This window comes from Podarcis filfolensis, assembly GCF_964270895.1.
Source record: "Podarcis filfolensis genome assembly, chromosome: 1".
Classification (NCBI taxonomy): Eukaryota; Metazoa; Chordata; class Lepidosauria; order Squamata; family Lacertidae; genus Podarcis; species Podarcis filfolensis.
The window spans coordinates 96,889,687-96,904,284 of NC_139604.1; the positions used below are offsets into that span (position 1 = coordinate 96,889,687).

Below are 14,598 nucleotides of genomic sequence, written 5' to 3' on the forward strand. Positions count from 1 at the left end.
ATAGCCTAATACGTATTCCTGACGCTCCAGTTTTCATTCGGGTTAACCATAACTCATATTTTAAAATAATGGCAGTAAAATGTTTACTACTATAGGTATTTCAAGAGCAACTAACAGTTTGTTTAACCTATACAGTTGAATGTTTACGCAGAATCATTTTCTATAGAAATCCCACTGATTCCAAGGAGCCTTGCGTGCATGTAACTACTCAAAGGATTGCAGCTTCTTTTGGCATTTCTGAATTAATGGTTTTGAGAAAAGACATACCAATCTTTCCCCTTGCTTGTATATCATTTCAAGCTGAGTTCTTTCTTCACAGAGGCCAAAGCTGACTCTCCTGTCAAGAACATGGATGAGTTGGGCCTCATGTTGTAGGATAAACATCAAAACAGAGTTTGGGAAATATTAATGTGCATAATTTGCACAAGCATTTTTCTATATAAGAATACTTCATATTTATGTAAGTGCTCAACACTGTTTATAACCATTATCTCAGTAATTCTTACAATAGATCTGTAAGGAAAGTTATATTATCCCCATGTTACATATAGATGACTGAGGCTGAGAGATTGGCTTCCTAAGACCACCCTATAAACTCTTCTGTAGTTGAGAATGAATTCACATGTTACATTTCTTAAATATATAAGATTTTTTAAGTTTAAACCTAAAATTGTAAATTGTTAATACAATGAATAGTTATTTAAAACTACATAGAAACAGAGCCAGAACGATGTGCAGCTCTAGTTGAGTGTGTTCCTGCTGGGTTTGCTGCTTTGTAACATGTGAAATTGCTTAATATATTGACTGTACGTTTATGTGTACTTAAAAAAATTATCATCACCATTTACAACAAATTGATTCCATATGTGTAAGAGAAAATATCTGTTTTCATATGTACTTGAGTTTTCTTTTCTGGACTTTGAAATGTTGCACCGTTTTCTAACATCATGCAAAGCATGATTGTGGTAAAATGAATAAATTACATAGGGCAACATTCTTTTTTCCTGGTTGCTCAGATTTATCTTTAGCTCTTTTATTAACCAAGAAGTGAACATCAACTTACCCTAAAAGGCTATTGCCAGGAATGCAAGATCAGGGCATAAAGGCTTTTTCGTAAGATTTAGGATTGAGACCCATGTTACTACCGGCATGTATGGATTCTGCTCTCTATGGCAGGCAGTTTGTGTGAAGCAGGTATCCCATGGTTGCAGCGATATTTACCGTACCATTACAAACCCTTGAGTAAAGGGAGGGATTACTTGAAATGTAGTATCAATTTCAGTAGGGCTGCTTAAGAGTAGGTGGTTCCAGGAGTGTGACTATATTATTTTCTAGTGGTCATACTGTGTATAATATAAAAAAGGAAAGTAATCTGCCCTCACAGCAATAGTAATAGTATGTCGCTAAATTCCATAGTTTGTGGTTTGAGGCTTGCAAAGCTACAGGCTTTAGCGTATATGATACCAAGATTTTAACCCTACTGAGGAATAACATATTTGATAAGCTGACACCTTCTCTGGTGATTTTTGTGTAAATGTCACTCAATCATTTCTGTTTTGCTAACATCCACTGCATGCATTATATTTGACATAATAATGCTGTTCCATTTTGGTTCTAATGAAATCATTGCAAAGTTAGTCACTTTCTTAAATGTGCCCGGATTTCCCCTATGGAGACTCAATTGCCACGCTAGGTAAGGTGTTGTCAATTTTAACTAAAGTCAGGCAAACACTTATATATGATTTTTTGATTTCTCCTTTTGCTTAGGTCTTTCATGGGGAGGGGGAGGGCATCACCTTATGGAGTTGGACCTGGCTCTCTAGTACTAGAAGTACTATTTATTTATTTACTTATTTGTTTGTCCTAAGATTTTATTACCTGCCCTTCACCATAAGGTCTTAGGATGGGTTACTGCAATATAATGTGCAGTTATAAAAACCGACAAAACCGTTACAATTGTAAAAGCAAGAAAACAATCCCAAATAGAACAGAGCAATACAAATGCAGCAGAAAAGGTGTCCAACAAATGTATGAGGATAATTATATGGTAAAACTGTATGGTAATGATTTGTGAGGTAAAAAAAATTAGCACCTAAAAGAAATTGTTGAAAAGAGGCAGCTTTTGTAAATAACCTACCTTTAAAGCCTCATTTTTGTACCCGCAGGTGGTCTATAGATTAGATTAAAAGTTTAGTTGAAATATAAAATGCACAAGAGATTTATATACCTTTTAGGTACATCCTTTTAGGATAGATATGTTAAAAAAGACAGTTTAAGGCAGGTAATGTTTTTAAAAAGCTTATGAAAACTGTCACCACTGGGAGAAATATACAGTAAGAGATTTACGCAGAATGCTTCAGAATTAATAAAAATATTTAAAAACACATTGGATTGGGGTGAGGGTGCGGATGTAAAAACAATTACCCCTTTTCACTAAAAGCCGTATTTGTTGTATTATTTGTGCAATTCTGTGCACAGCATTGATCATTTTTATTTATCCATGGAATATAATTTTAGGAACACAGACATTTTCAAACTGTGGTTTTTTTCATTAGTTTGTTTTATATTAGATAAAAGCAAACTTCAGTGCTAAGAATAGAAGTAAATCTCACTGAGTACAGTGGGGCTTACTCCTATGTAAGTGTGCATAGAATTGCAACGTGTGTGTGATACGTGTGTGCCTGTATGCATATATGTACACATACCTATTTTATATACTATTACATATACTATTTTAGAGATTTAGCCAGTTTAGAGCTTCATGCTCCATACTGAAACTTCTTTATGTGTGTTGCCAATCACCCCAGCCAGCTCTCAAATTTCTTACATTTAGATACTTTGCTGTAGCCTGGGAATAGGTTATGTTTCCACCTTGTACAGTATATTGTGTCTTGTAATATGTTAGCGTATAGGACCAAATCATGAGGGCCACAGTAACTGGTGTAGCTTATCTGATTGCCATGGTACTACTTGGGTGACTTAAGATCTCATCTTCTTTATGGCTATGCCACAGATGTGATGAAATGACTTGAAGTGAAATGAGATGGATTTGGTCTATAGCCACTGTGCCATGCCAGATTTTCCATATGTGAAACGGATTTATAAGAACTACCTTCAATCCTGTGCACAAAATATATTATACATCTTCTTAATGGGAATCCAGAGGTGGAAGTTCCTTTCCCTGTATTATGAAATGGAATGTTTTATTTATTTGCTGTGTATAGGGAGTGCCTGTTTCTGGATTCTGTAGATATTTGAAACACTCATCAAAATCAGTGGATTATATCTTCTTCATTTTATTCACCTGTGTGTGTCACTGAAGTGCATAGATTTGTTATTGCACATATTATGGTGAAATAGAAGCAACTTCATCATGGTAAATTGAGTTGTACCACTATAAAAGCAGTATGAGATCAGAATCAGTCCCAGAGGGGGCCCTTGCATAATTAAGGTGATTTTGCCCAGTTTGAGATGCATAAGGAATGTACAGTTAACCCATCTGTATCTGTGTAAGCTGACATTTACACAGAAGTTTGAGGCTTGTTAAATCAGTGTGCTTGGCACTGCACAAGAGGAGTGACCCATATATAGGCATATAAACAGGGTTTGGAAAGTAATTCTTTTTCTTTTTTTTTTAAAAAGGAAGAAGCCAGATCTAGTAGTAGTTAAAATGCTTAATATGTCCACTGGATTTGTAACAACGGCAAAATAGTAACGCAACAGATTTGCCTCAAATTCCTAGAGACTTTTGTGCTTTCCATGCTCTTCTCTAGATTTAGCAAAATTCAATGATAGTGCTAAATCAATTTTTTTTAACTTTCAAGGGAAAAAACACTGGCAAAATTGTGTTTCTGTAGAAGGCTGTGTGCATAAATGAGAAACGTTGGATAGCTGCAGAGTGATCTCCTGTGGCCCTGCTAGTACAAGCCTTCCCCATATTGTCTCCTGCTTTTATATTAATTACAACTTGCATTATCAGCTGTGAGTCTGTAGCCCAGCAAATAGAAAATACTGCCCCTGGAGACCTAGCTTCTTGTATCTATTTTCCATCTCCTATTGTGCGCCACTCAGTATTCACTGCTTTTCTCCTGGTAACACTGCTCTTTAACGCAATTAGGTAAGAGCAAGAGGAGCGCCATCTTTGACTCCCAATTATTAAAACTACTGGGAATAGATACATGTACACTCTGCCTTCAATGGTACATGGTGCTTTAGTTGACGATCAGATACACACAAACTGTAAAATATATGAAGATACTCTACGTGTTAATAATGTTTGTGATGTTAAGGAATCAGCTGTTGTTGTCTGCGTGTAATTCATGCATTTATTTATTTTCCTAGCCAGCACCATTTATAGCATGAGTGCTCATTTAATAGCAAATATATAATAACATCAAACTTTTTTTTAAAAAACCCAAATACTACCATATGTGCCTGTAATAAACTTTAGCTTTAGGCAACAGCCACAATAAAAAGTATGCCAGTATTTCAAGAATATACTTAGAGCTGAAGTCATATTTTTTGTGGGTTGAAGTCAATGAAAGTTAACTTTTCCCCCCAGTGGATTTGCATATAATGAAATGGTCTTCCAAATGGGTCAGCATGAATTTACATTGAGGGCTTGCCAAGCTTGTGATATCTCTGACTGGTAGCCTTTGCTCTCTTCCAGCCCTAATTAGTCCACGGGGAGGTGATGCGTGCATGTTGATACCATGATGGATTTTCATGTTGGGTATAACTTTCTGTGGTGAATGAAAAACTGGTTTCAATCATAGAATCATAGAATTGTGGAGTTGGAAGGGACTCTAAGGATCATCTAGTGCAGGCACCCCCAAACTCGGCCCTCCATCTCTTTTTGGGACTACAACTCCCATCATCCCTAGCTAACAAGACCAGTGGTCAGGGATGATGGGAACTGTAGTCCCCAAATAGCTGGAGGGCTGAGTTTTGGGGTGCCTGATCGAGTCCAACCCCTTGCAATGCAGGAATCTTAACTAAAGCATCCATAATAGATGGCCATCCAAGCTCTGCTTAAAAACTTCCAATGATGGGGCATCCACCACCTTCTGAGGGAGTCTGTTCCACTGTCAAATGTAACTGGAAGACACCACAGGCTAACTGAAAAATGTAGCTGCATTGGTCTCAAATATGAGAATAAGCTCTAAGGCGACGTATTTTGAGTAATTTCCCAAAAGTGGGTTCAACCCAAACATTCAGTGTCATGAAGGAGGCGCGAGGCTTTACTTTAATGCTCTAATTTACCAAGAAAGTTTAGGGGACTAGCCTAGTCCCCCTAGTCTACTGACCACACGCCACTGGTTGAAAGTCAACTGAAAAAGTAAACCAAAAATTACAACATGCAAAAAATGTCAGCAAAGATTTGGTTCTTATCGTCAGGGCAGTATTTCCCAGTTTTTGGACACCTAATGAATATTGCTATGTTTGTTTTGGTGCCAACTTAGATTTCAGGGCTGATCTGAGCTCATGACAGAGCACAAGATAGGAGGTAGTCTTTTAAGTACATGGGGGCTAATTTTCACAATAAAGTTGGAAAGATATTTTGTTTCTACAAAACCCCTGTAACATAAATATAATTTATTCTCCAAAAACTAAAGAAGACATAAATGACAACTTATTTAGCTGCGCTTTATCTAGTTACAGATATGTCTGTGGATATACGATAACTACAAGGTAAACCACACCAACTGGAAACTCCCATTGACTTGAATGACCTGTGAATTAGATTCTAATATATGTAATCAATTAAGCTGATTATATTAATCATGAGTTGTACTCTTAAATTTTTCATTTGGTTGTCGTTTTGGTTACAGTTCTCATGAATGACTATATGATGGGCATTGAGCCAGAGATATAAAATTGTACACAATGGGGGGAAAGTAGCTGAAATACAGATTGAGACATTTTATCCTATAAAATAAATACAACATGGTGCCATTTACTCAACATTTATATGTGTGGGTGGCAGCATTTAGAGTTTCAGAAAGTAGTTGCTCTCCCTTCTTATTCCTCTGCCAATTTTGATTGCATCTTAGGGAATATCTTTGGCTATTATTTTTATCTTCTGAGAAAATGGTGCCAGATTATAATCCTCAAGAATACTGTAATACAAGCAATACATCTTATTTAAGCAGTTGTAAAGCATCTTAGAGCTGACAACTGAGATGAAGTGTAGCACAGGTTGGTAAAGAGACCAAATGTTTTCAGCTTCAGGAAGTCTCACTAAAAGTGATCCATTCCAAACCATTCATGATTTAGAAATACAGAGACTGGTCAAGCTTTTAAAGTTCTGTATGACAGGTTTTGGTTGACATTTGCCTTAAAATGTAGCTGAGATGCTACTAGTTAACCCCTGAAATTTTAATCTGTGAACTAAAGGGTTTTAACAGCAGCCAGTTTAAAAGAGCCTGCAGTGCATAGAATTAACATAACTAGCTATACACTCTGAAAAGTTTAGCCTAGGTGAACATGTTGCAATTATTAGATTTTATAGAAGTAGGTTCCAACATGATGTTGGAGGACAAAGCTCATGCCATGCTATTGTTTCTTTCCCTTTTCATGTATTTCTTCTAGCTCTTTATCTGATTACCATCCGGCAAACAGCTGACGCTAAGAGGCTGCAGAGGGCTGAAGTGCTCCTGTCTGCTGTTTGCCTTCAGCTTGAAGCTATTTGAGTGGTTTCCTAACTCAGAGATAAAAAGAGAAGCTCATAGGCACAATCCTTTTAATCGAGACTGCGCAGAAACTTGCATGATCATGGCATTTTGTTTCCATATTCATTTCTCTGAACTCTCATCCTCCGTGCTGACTTGAAATATATAGTTTTTAAGAATCTTTCAACTTTTCCTTTTGTTTTCTATCAGCTCAATCTTCCAGCATGATGGTATTATTTTCTGTATATTCTTGGGAGGAAAAATAATTAATCTCCTGTAGTTTTAGCTGCAGTACTTATCTTAGCACCTAATATACTGTTATTGCTTTATTGAGATTTTCTGCCATGCTGAAATTGCTTCACCACAGAAGGAGGGGGGGCATGTGGGCTGCTTTGACTGTTATTTGTGTTTCACATGTTGTATTCTCAGTCCAATCTAATTTGATTTTGTAGATAGTCCAACTAAGCAAGTGAGAGGTTTGTGTGATTATTACTGGTAGCCTGCTAATGTTTTTAATGTTTAATGCTGTACTGTGTTTTTGATATTCAGTTGGGAGCCGCCCAGAGTGGCTGGGGAAACCCAGCCAGATGGGTGAGGTATAAATAATAATAATTATTTATTATTGTTATTATTACCCTTTATTCATTTTCTGTTGCTCAGCCATTGCTCGGTGGAAGACAGTAGGATTTTTTTGCATTTGATTGCTATGAATTTGTGGATAATGCCTATTCACTTTAGCTTGGGTTTCATTGTAAAATGTTATTGTGCAGACTTACGGTACTAAATATTGTTGCAAGGCAAGTGGTACTCAAAATATGTTTGTTGATGATAACTTGAGATGCTGCCTACACACAACCCAAGGCTGGCTCTGAAATTTGTCCCTGCCAGTAAAGCATTTTGAGGTCCATTAAAGGGAAGAAACTGGTTAATTACGTAATATATTGGGCAGATTGTCCACCTATATTTTTACATTGTGGGGCTAGGCATTTGTTCACTATATTTTTATTGTGGGGGATATGCCATCTCAGGCACCAAAACATTGACAATCTGGCCATTCTCTATACTTACTTGATTTTAATGGATTTACAATTGATAAGACACTGGTTGGTGTAATGAGGCTTCATAGTGTGTGTGTGTGTGTGTGTGTGTGTGTGTTTAGGGTATCTGTCTATATCTATCTATCATCTATCTATCTATCTATCTATCTATCTATCTATCTATCTATCTATCTATATCTATAATCTATCTATCTACCTACCTATCTACAAATTGTCATCATGTGTTAATTTTGTTGGAACAGCTCGGTGTTTATGCTATTTTCCTGAGTAGAAATTATTTTACAGAAATGTTTCTTGTTAGGATGTGTTTAATTTAAGTTGTCATATATAGGTGACAAGTAATGCAGGTCCAGCCCCAAGTCTGATCTATTGCATGTGTTCTTACTCTCCTTTTCTGTGAGAGGAAATTCCATCTCTTGCCTGCCTTCATGTGGTGCTGATAAAGCTTTTCCTGTACAGTAGAATTCCTGTTTTCCTTTAAGCAACAGCAGGGTATTGGGAATGATCAGGAAAGGGGAGGAGGACCAGGAGGAGAATACACTTAGCAAAGTAGCTCTTAGCTGTAACTTTCAGTTTTCTTCACTTACCCTTTTTAAAACAGCAGCTCTTCTCTCCAGGAAAACCAATACTCAGTACATTTAAAATGACAAGGGGTTATGACTAAACAACTAAGGCAGAAGGTTCACTTAGTCAAGTTTTGCCAAATCTCCTATAATATTAAATCACACATTCTCTTTTATTTTATTTCATGGAAAAAGAATACTATTAGAAAGACAGATACATCTAATTGCCTAGAGGTTATTCGGGACAGTCTTAGACATCTAGAAAACATTTTAATATACAATGTCTTTTAAAAACCTAAAATTATCTCACACTTCCTACATGTTGTGGTTGTTGGCATCTGTCTCAAGAGGTAATGGAGTGTGCCTCTGGGGGTGAAGTAAAACCACTGTGTTAGCAGCACCAAAGTGACCTCCCTGGGGTGCAAGCCTGGGCACTGTGTATGGAGGTCGTGTGCTGCCCAGACAAGGCCCCCCTCTTGGCCTCACTGATGTGGTCTAGAGGAAAGCAGGGCTTGGCTGCAGAAGTTCCCAAAAGGAGGCATATGTGTAGCCATACCTATAATCATTCCCATTCGAATACTAGAACCAAGATTGCAATCCTATACCTGGGAGTAAATCTCAATAAGGTTTAGTTCTGAATAGACATCTGTAGGATTGCATTGCACATAAATTAAAATCAAGGGATTAAGGTGCCACTGAAAGTTTATCGAAGTATTTTTCTGAAGCATTTTTACGAATTAAAAATAGACTGCTACTGAATATGTATTTTTAAAAAATCAAACTTTGAGCCTATTTTAAAGGGGAAATTAAGCTATTATTCAAAGCACACTTTGCAGCAAAATTCATTTAAACCAATGTGCTTGAACATGCATTGAATTGGTACATTAGTATGTCCTCTGCATCTAAACAGTAACTGCATTTTGGGAGTGTTTACAAGTGCTAATGTGCCCACTTTTTTCTGCCTCCCTCTCTCCTTCCCCTTCCTCAATTTGCTATTGGAATGATAACTCTGGAAAAAACAACATTTTGACATCAGAATCCTTCCTCTTGGAGAGACCACGATGATGCAACCTCAACGCACTCAGCAGGCACACCAGGGCCTTCCAGTGGGGGCCATGCTTCCCAGAGTGGAGACAACAGCAGTGAGCAAGGTAAAAGGTCAAGCTTTTTTTCCCTGTGCAAAGTAGGCATGACTAAAATAACTTCAGTGTCTTTTATTATATCAGTGCATCTGCCTTAGTGTAAACACAAGAGTGGCAGGCTTGCAGTGTAATCAGCTGTAACTTAGGGAGACATTTATTTCCTTTTTGCAACCTACTTAGCTGTATTTTATTATTATTTCAAAGCTAAATATCTAATCTTCAAACAAGCTTTGCAATAACAATTGATTAGTTCTGCCAATTCCTTTACAAATTTGGTTATCTGCAGTTTATTTTTGTGTGGTGTAAGTAAATATCATGGCAGACATGCACCCCAGCTGTGATGGAGCAATTCGTACTGGTCTCTAAACAGAAAATTTAATTTGTACTGTCAGCTAAAAGGAGGCTTCAATAGCTAGTTGAAATGCATTTAAGCCACAAAAGAAACAAACATAAATTCTTAACTTGCTAAAAAGCAAAATCACATGTAATCATTGCCGGGCTCCAATCCGTATCACAATTTCTTCCAGAGTAGTCACATTAAAGTTAATGGTTAAACTTCTGCAGTGAGTGGCTTGTGGATTGCCATCTATCGCACTGCATTAAAAAAAATCTGATTGAAATAAATGGAAAGGGGTTTGGTTTCAGCATTAGAATTAAGACAAAAAAGTAGTTGTGTCCACTTGTACACTATATTTACAACCTAGAATTAAAGATGTTAGCTTGAAGCAAATTTTACTAAAATCAATTGTATGCTACTCCCTGATCAGTAGAATTTAATTTCAAGGAAGCACAATTAAGATAGGGCTGTTAATCCCATTGAATCCAGTGCCACTCATTCTGCATAACTGGGTATTCCCCCCCCCAAAAAAAAAGTTCATTAAACTTCAGACTGAGACCCGAGGAGTAACTGCTTTCGATGCAAACATTTTAAAATCGGTTTTCCACAGCCTTCCAATTTTGATATACATTTATATTATATTACAAAACAGTTTTTATCATTACTGTCTAATTTTAAAGTGCTGTAGATTTTCTTAAATCAAGAATAATAGGGAAGACGGTTGCACCGGTCTATGAAGACCAAAACCTCAGAGGTTTGGAGATGAGGCATGGTTGTCCCTTATATGAGTACAACTGTGTTTGCATTAATCCTTTATTCAAAAGATTCAGATTTCAGATGCTTTTACTGAAGGTAATATAGGTAGTCCATGATTGGTTGTAAGGGACAAGCTCATACATATTTGTGATTGATTTATGCATATTTTTCTAATGGCAGCAAACTCCATGATCATTACATAAGATTAATAGTTCTGCTGGCTTCTTTAGGAATAAATGCTCCTTTGGTACAACTACTACATGTTCTGTGCTTACTTACCTCTCTGTTGAAGAGCTGGGGCACAATTGTGGGAAAGTTCACAGAGATTAACTACACATAGGGTGGGAGTTCCATGGATGGAACGCGTAACATCTTTTTTGGTACAAAGAGCACTGCAGGAAGTAGCATGACCCTGTGTCCTACTTCAAGGGCTGTCCAGTCTAATATAAAGAACCACAGGAAGGGAAATGTTAGCACCTGGACAACAGACTGAGCAGGCATAAAGCTGACCTGGTCACAGTCTTCCCCACCATAATTAGATGCATGTATTTCTATTAAATTGTAGCAGTTATTTCTAAGTTTGCATGTGAACATATATATTAGCATATATATCTAAATTTTATTCAAAGCTGCATCCTCTTTTTTTGATTCTGCATTTCCTCTTTTTTGCCAATGCATAAATGAGTTAGAATCTTAATGCATATAGGTGAAGTAATCTGGAGTGCATTGGGTTGACGAAGACTTTTGTATAAACAGGTTCCTATCTTCCTGAAACTCCCAACTTTTGTGCAGTTTCTCCCTAAGTATGGTTGAAAATAGATTCTTAGAGCTGTTACACACATTTTAGATGGTGTCCAGTGCACTTGTTTTGTTACTGTAAGTCCTTGTGCTTGCACAACAGAACTTTCCCCTACTCTCCTACTCCTTTTCGCACATGTACCCCACACCTTTCCCAAATCCAGACGGTTGGGAGAAACACCAGAACAGATTTGGGGAGCATGGGGTACACGGGGGGAGGAGAGGGAGGTCGCATTCTGTTGCATAGCCATAATATTTCTTTATTTTTTAAGCTATATGGGTAAGATTTTTGATTTTTAAGAATGTGTGTGTAAAAATATAATATGTGAATATGACAGTTAGCACACTTACCGGTATTTGTTGTTAAAGTGTACTTATAAGAGAGCTGAGTCTGGTACAGCTGACTTCTGAGTGTTTATTCAGTGGCAGAACATAAGCTTGCTGCTATATAATTGCTGTGTAGGCACCCTGGCATGAATTATCATCCCGCTGTTTTCATGAAGACTTAAAAGTGCAGTTTTTGTGTCATAGACTTGTACCCTGTGGTGTAGTAGTAATAGTAGTAGTAGTAGTAGTAGTAGTAGTAGTAGTAGTAATAGTAATGTTATTGTTTGTATGCCGCCCATCAGGCTGGGTTGCCCCAACCACTCAGGGCAGCTCCCAACAGAATATTAAAAACATCAAACATTAAAAACTTCCCCAAATGGGGCTTCCTTCAGATGTCTTCTAAAAGTCAAATACTGTAGTTTATTTCCTTGACATCTGATGAGAGGGCATTCCACAGGGCGGGTACGACTATCGAGAAGGCCCCTCTGCTTGTTTCCCTGTAACCTCACTTCTTGCAGTGAGGGAACCGCCAGAAGGACCTCGGAGCTGGACCTTAGTGTCCGGGCTGAATGATGGAGGTAGAGACACTCCTTCAGGTATACAGGGCCAAAGCTGTTTAGGGCTTTAAAGGTCGGAACCAACACTTTGAATTGTGCTCAGAAACGTACTGGGAGCCAATGTAGATCCTTTAACACAGCCTTTCTCAACCTTGGGTCCCCAGATGTTTTTGGCCTACAACTCCCATCATCCCTGACCACTGGTCCTGTGAGCTAGGGATCATGGGAGTAGTAGGCCAAAAACATCTGGGGACCCAAGGTTGAGAACCACTGCTTTAACACCAGTGTTATATGATGTAGTGTGGGATTCCTGGGCAGAGCCCTTTTTGACCCCTTAGGGGACCAAGGAGCTGTTTTACTTAATCGGGGGGGGGGGGGGAGCTACCGCTCCCTGCTGCCCCTTGGGTATGCCCATGCCTCTACCTAAATACTAGTACTGAGTCCCCATACATCTTCTTTCAGGAAATAAGGGAAGCTGGTGGGCTGGAACACTGCATATTATTTTGGCATTCTTCCATTGGCATTCCATTTGGCATTCTCATTCATCCATTGTGCTACACTCTGAACCCAGGTCCCATATTTTATTTCACAACAAGGGGTTGCTGGTAGGGAAAGTGGGATATAAACATAATGAACTGGTCCAAATAACTTTGTGTTCCAGTTTGCATGGATAGAGGGGCTTCTGAGTCCTCTCCTTCCAACAGTAGGCTCCTACATAGCTCCAAAATCTGTGCCAGAAACTCAGTTCAGCCTTACAAAAAACCTTCCTGCCATGGAGTGGGAAATAAAAAGCTTATGGGCTGTGGGCAATTGCTTAAATTAATCACAAATGGCTCTTCTGATCCCAGTTCATGTATGATATTTATTTCTAGTTGCTTCATTATTATTTCATACTTTCATGGAGTTTGTGATGTAGCTAGATTAAGTGCCTGAACAAGTTCCTGTCCTGGTTACTGAAAGTCTTCTCAGACCCGCAACCAGAAAAGTAAAAAATGTAACCTTCCTTTTTAATAATTAGATGGTGGTGAACAGAACGAATAACATAAAGTCGTATTCTGAAACAATAAAAATAGCCAATTCTGTGATCATTAATAACTAAAACTGTCTTTCACAAATGCATGCCTTGTGCAAGGGTCACAAAGTCAACATGATTTTAATTCTGGTGTAGTGTACACCAATCCTATGGATCCTATGGATCCCTTCAATTCTTAGTCATGAATATATATCCTTCCACAGAAAGGCATATACTACATTAATTCTATGATGTGTTATGGTATATAGGGACCAGGAAACTGTAAAGATAGGAAATATATACTGCTCAGAAGTAGATTGGAGGATTTGATGTCGTCTCTTTAAAGTAATAATAATAATAAGTAATAATAATAATTTTATTATTTATACCCCGTGCATCTGGTTGGATTTCCCTAAGGACTCTGGACAGCTGTCACAGGCCTCAGAGGTTAGACTCATAGACAGCTCAACAATATTTACATTATGTTCACAAACCGATTCTTTAGCCAATCCGTGTGCTCTTACTTGACCAGTAAATCACGTTCACTGCTGCTTCATTTAGTAGACCAATATTTTCTATATGTCTGACACACATTGTTCTGAAAAGCTGGTTTCCCAAGTGTGTACTCACATTCTGGCGAACAGTTAGCACCCCATAAGTTGGCACTTACACTGTGCTTGGGCAGGAGTCTATGCAAAAGCCTTGCTGGTCACAATCTCCTTCCCTTCTCAGGAAATGCCAGCAAGGGAATGAAAACTCTGAAAGAACCCTTCTGTTGTGTTTGCCTTTATCATTTCCTTTGGAGGGGGCAATATCTGAAAAACCCGCAGGAAATAGTCCCCTAAGCAACTGAAGTGAATATTTTGAGACAATATGGGAGCCTGGGGAAGTTGATACTTCTAGGCTATCCTTTCAAATCCTCCCTTCCATCCCTGAGCCCTTGTCAGCCCAACTTTAGGCTGTGTTGTGAAGGGAGATGTATTGAAGTTGTTTCTGTCTAGGATTGTGATTTCCTTGAACACAGTCTTATAGGCATGCAAGAACTACTTGCCCTTACTGTTTCCCTGCTCATCTGTTTAACATGGAAATTAAAGAACTGGGTTTCTTCATTCTTAGCTCTGTGTATATTTTGTGTTTTTCCAGCAGCAGTGTACTCCTCTCATGCTACCATCTGCTTCCCTAACCTTGTTCCATAGTAGCAAGTTTTCCATAGCTGCTGGTCCCTTAAGGATGCCACTACGCCAGTAAAAATTTCCCTGAGATGGAGGCATATGTAAAATTCCATTAGCATCCCACTGATGAACATGTGTAAGTAGTCCACATCTTTGTCTCTCAGTCTCTTTCTCTCATCCCAGCATTACTTTTTCCCACTTCAGA

At 38.1% G+C, this 14,598-nt stretch overlaps 1 protein-coding gene across 16 annotated transcripts in view; it reads left to right on the plus strand.

Moving 5' to 3' along the window:
* The window catches only part of MEIS2 (Meis homeobox 2), a 235,244-nt gene that overhangs the window by 10,402 nt on the left and 210,244 nt on the right, over positions 1 to 14,598 (plus strand). For all 16 annotated transcript variants that reach the window (XM_083615899.1, XM_083615889.1, XM_083615897.1 and 13 more), the window contains one exon: positions 9,329 to 9,443. In XM_083615899.1, coding sequence (XP_083472025.1) covers positions 9,329 to 9,443 — 115 coding nt within the window. The remainder of the gene's footprint in view (positions 1 to 9,328; positions 9,444 to 14,598) is intronic.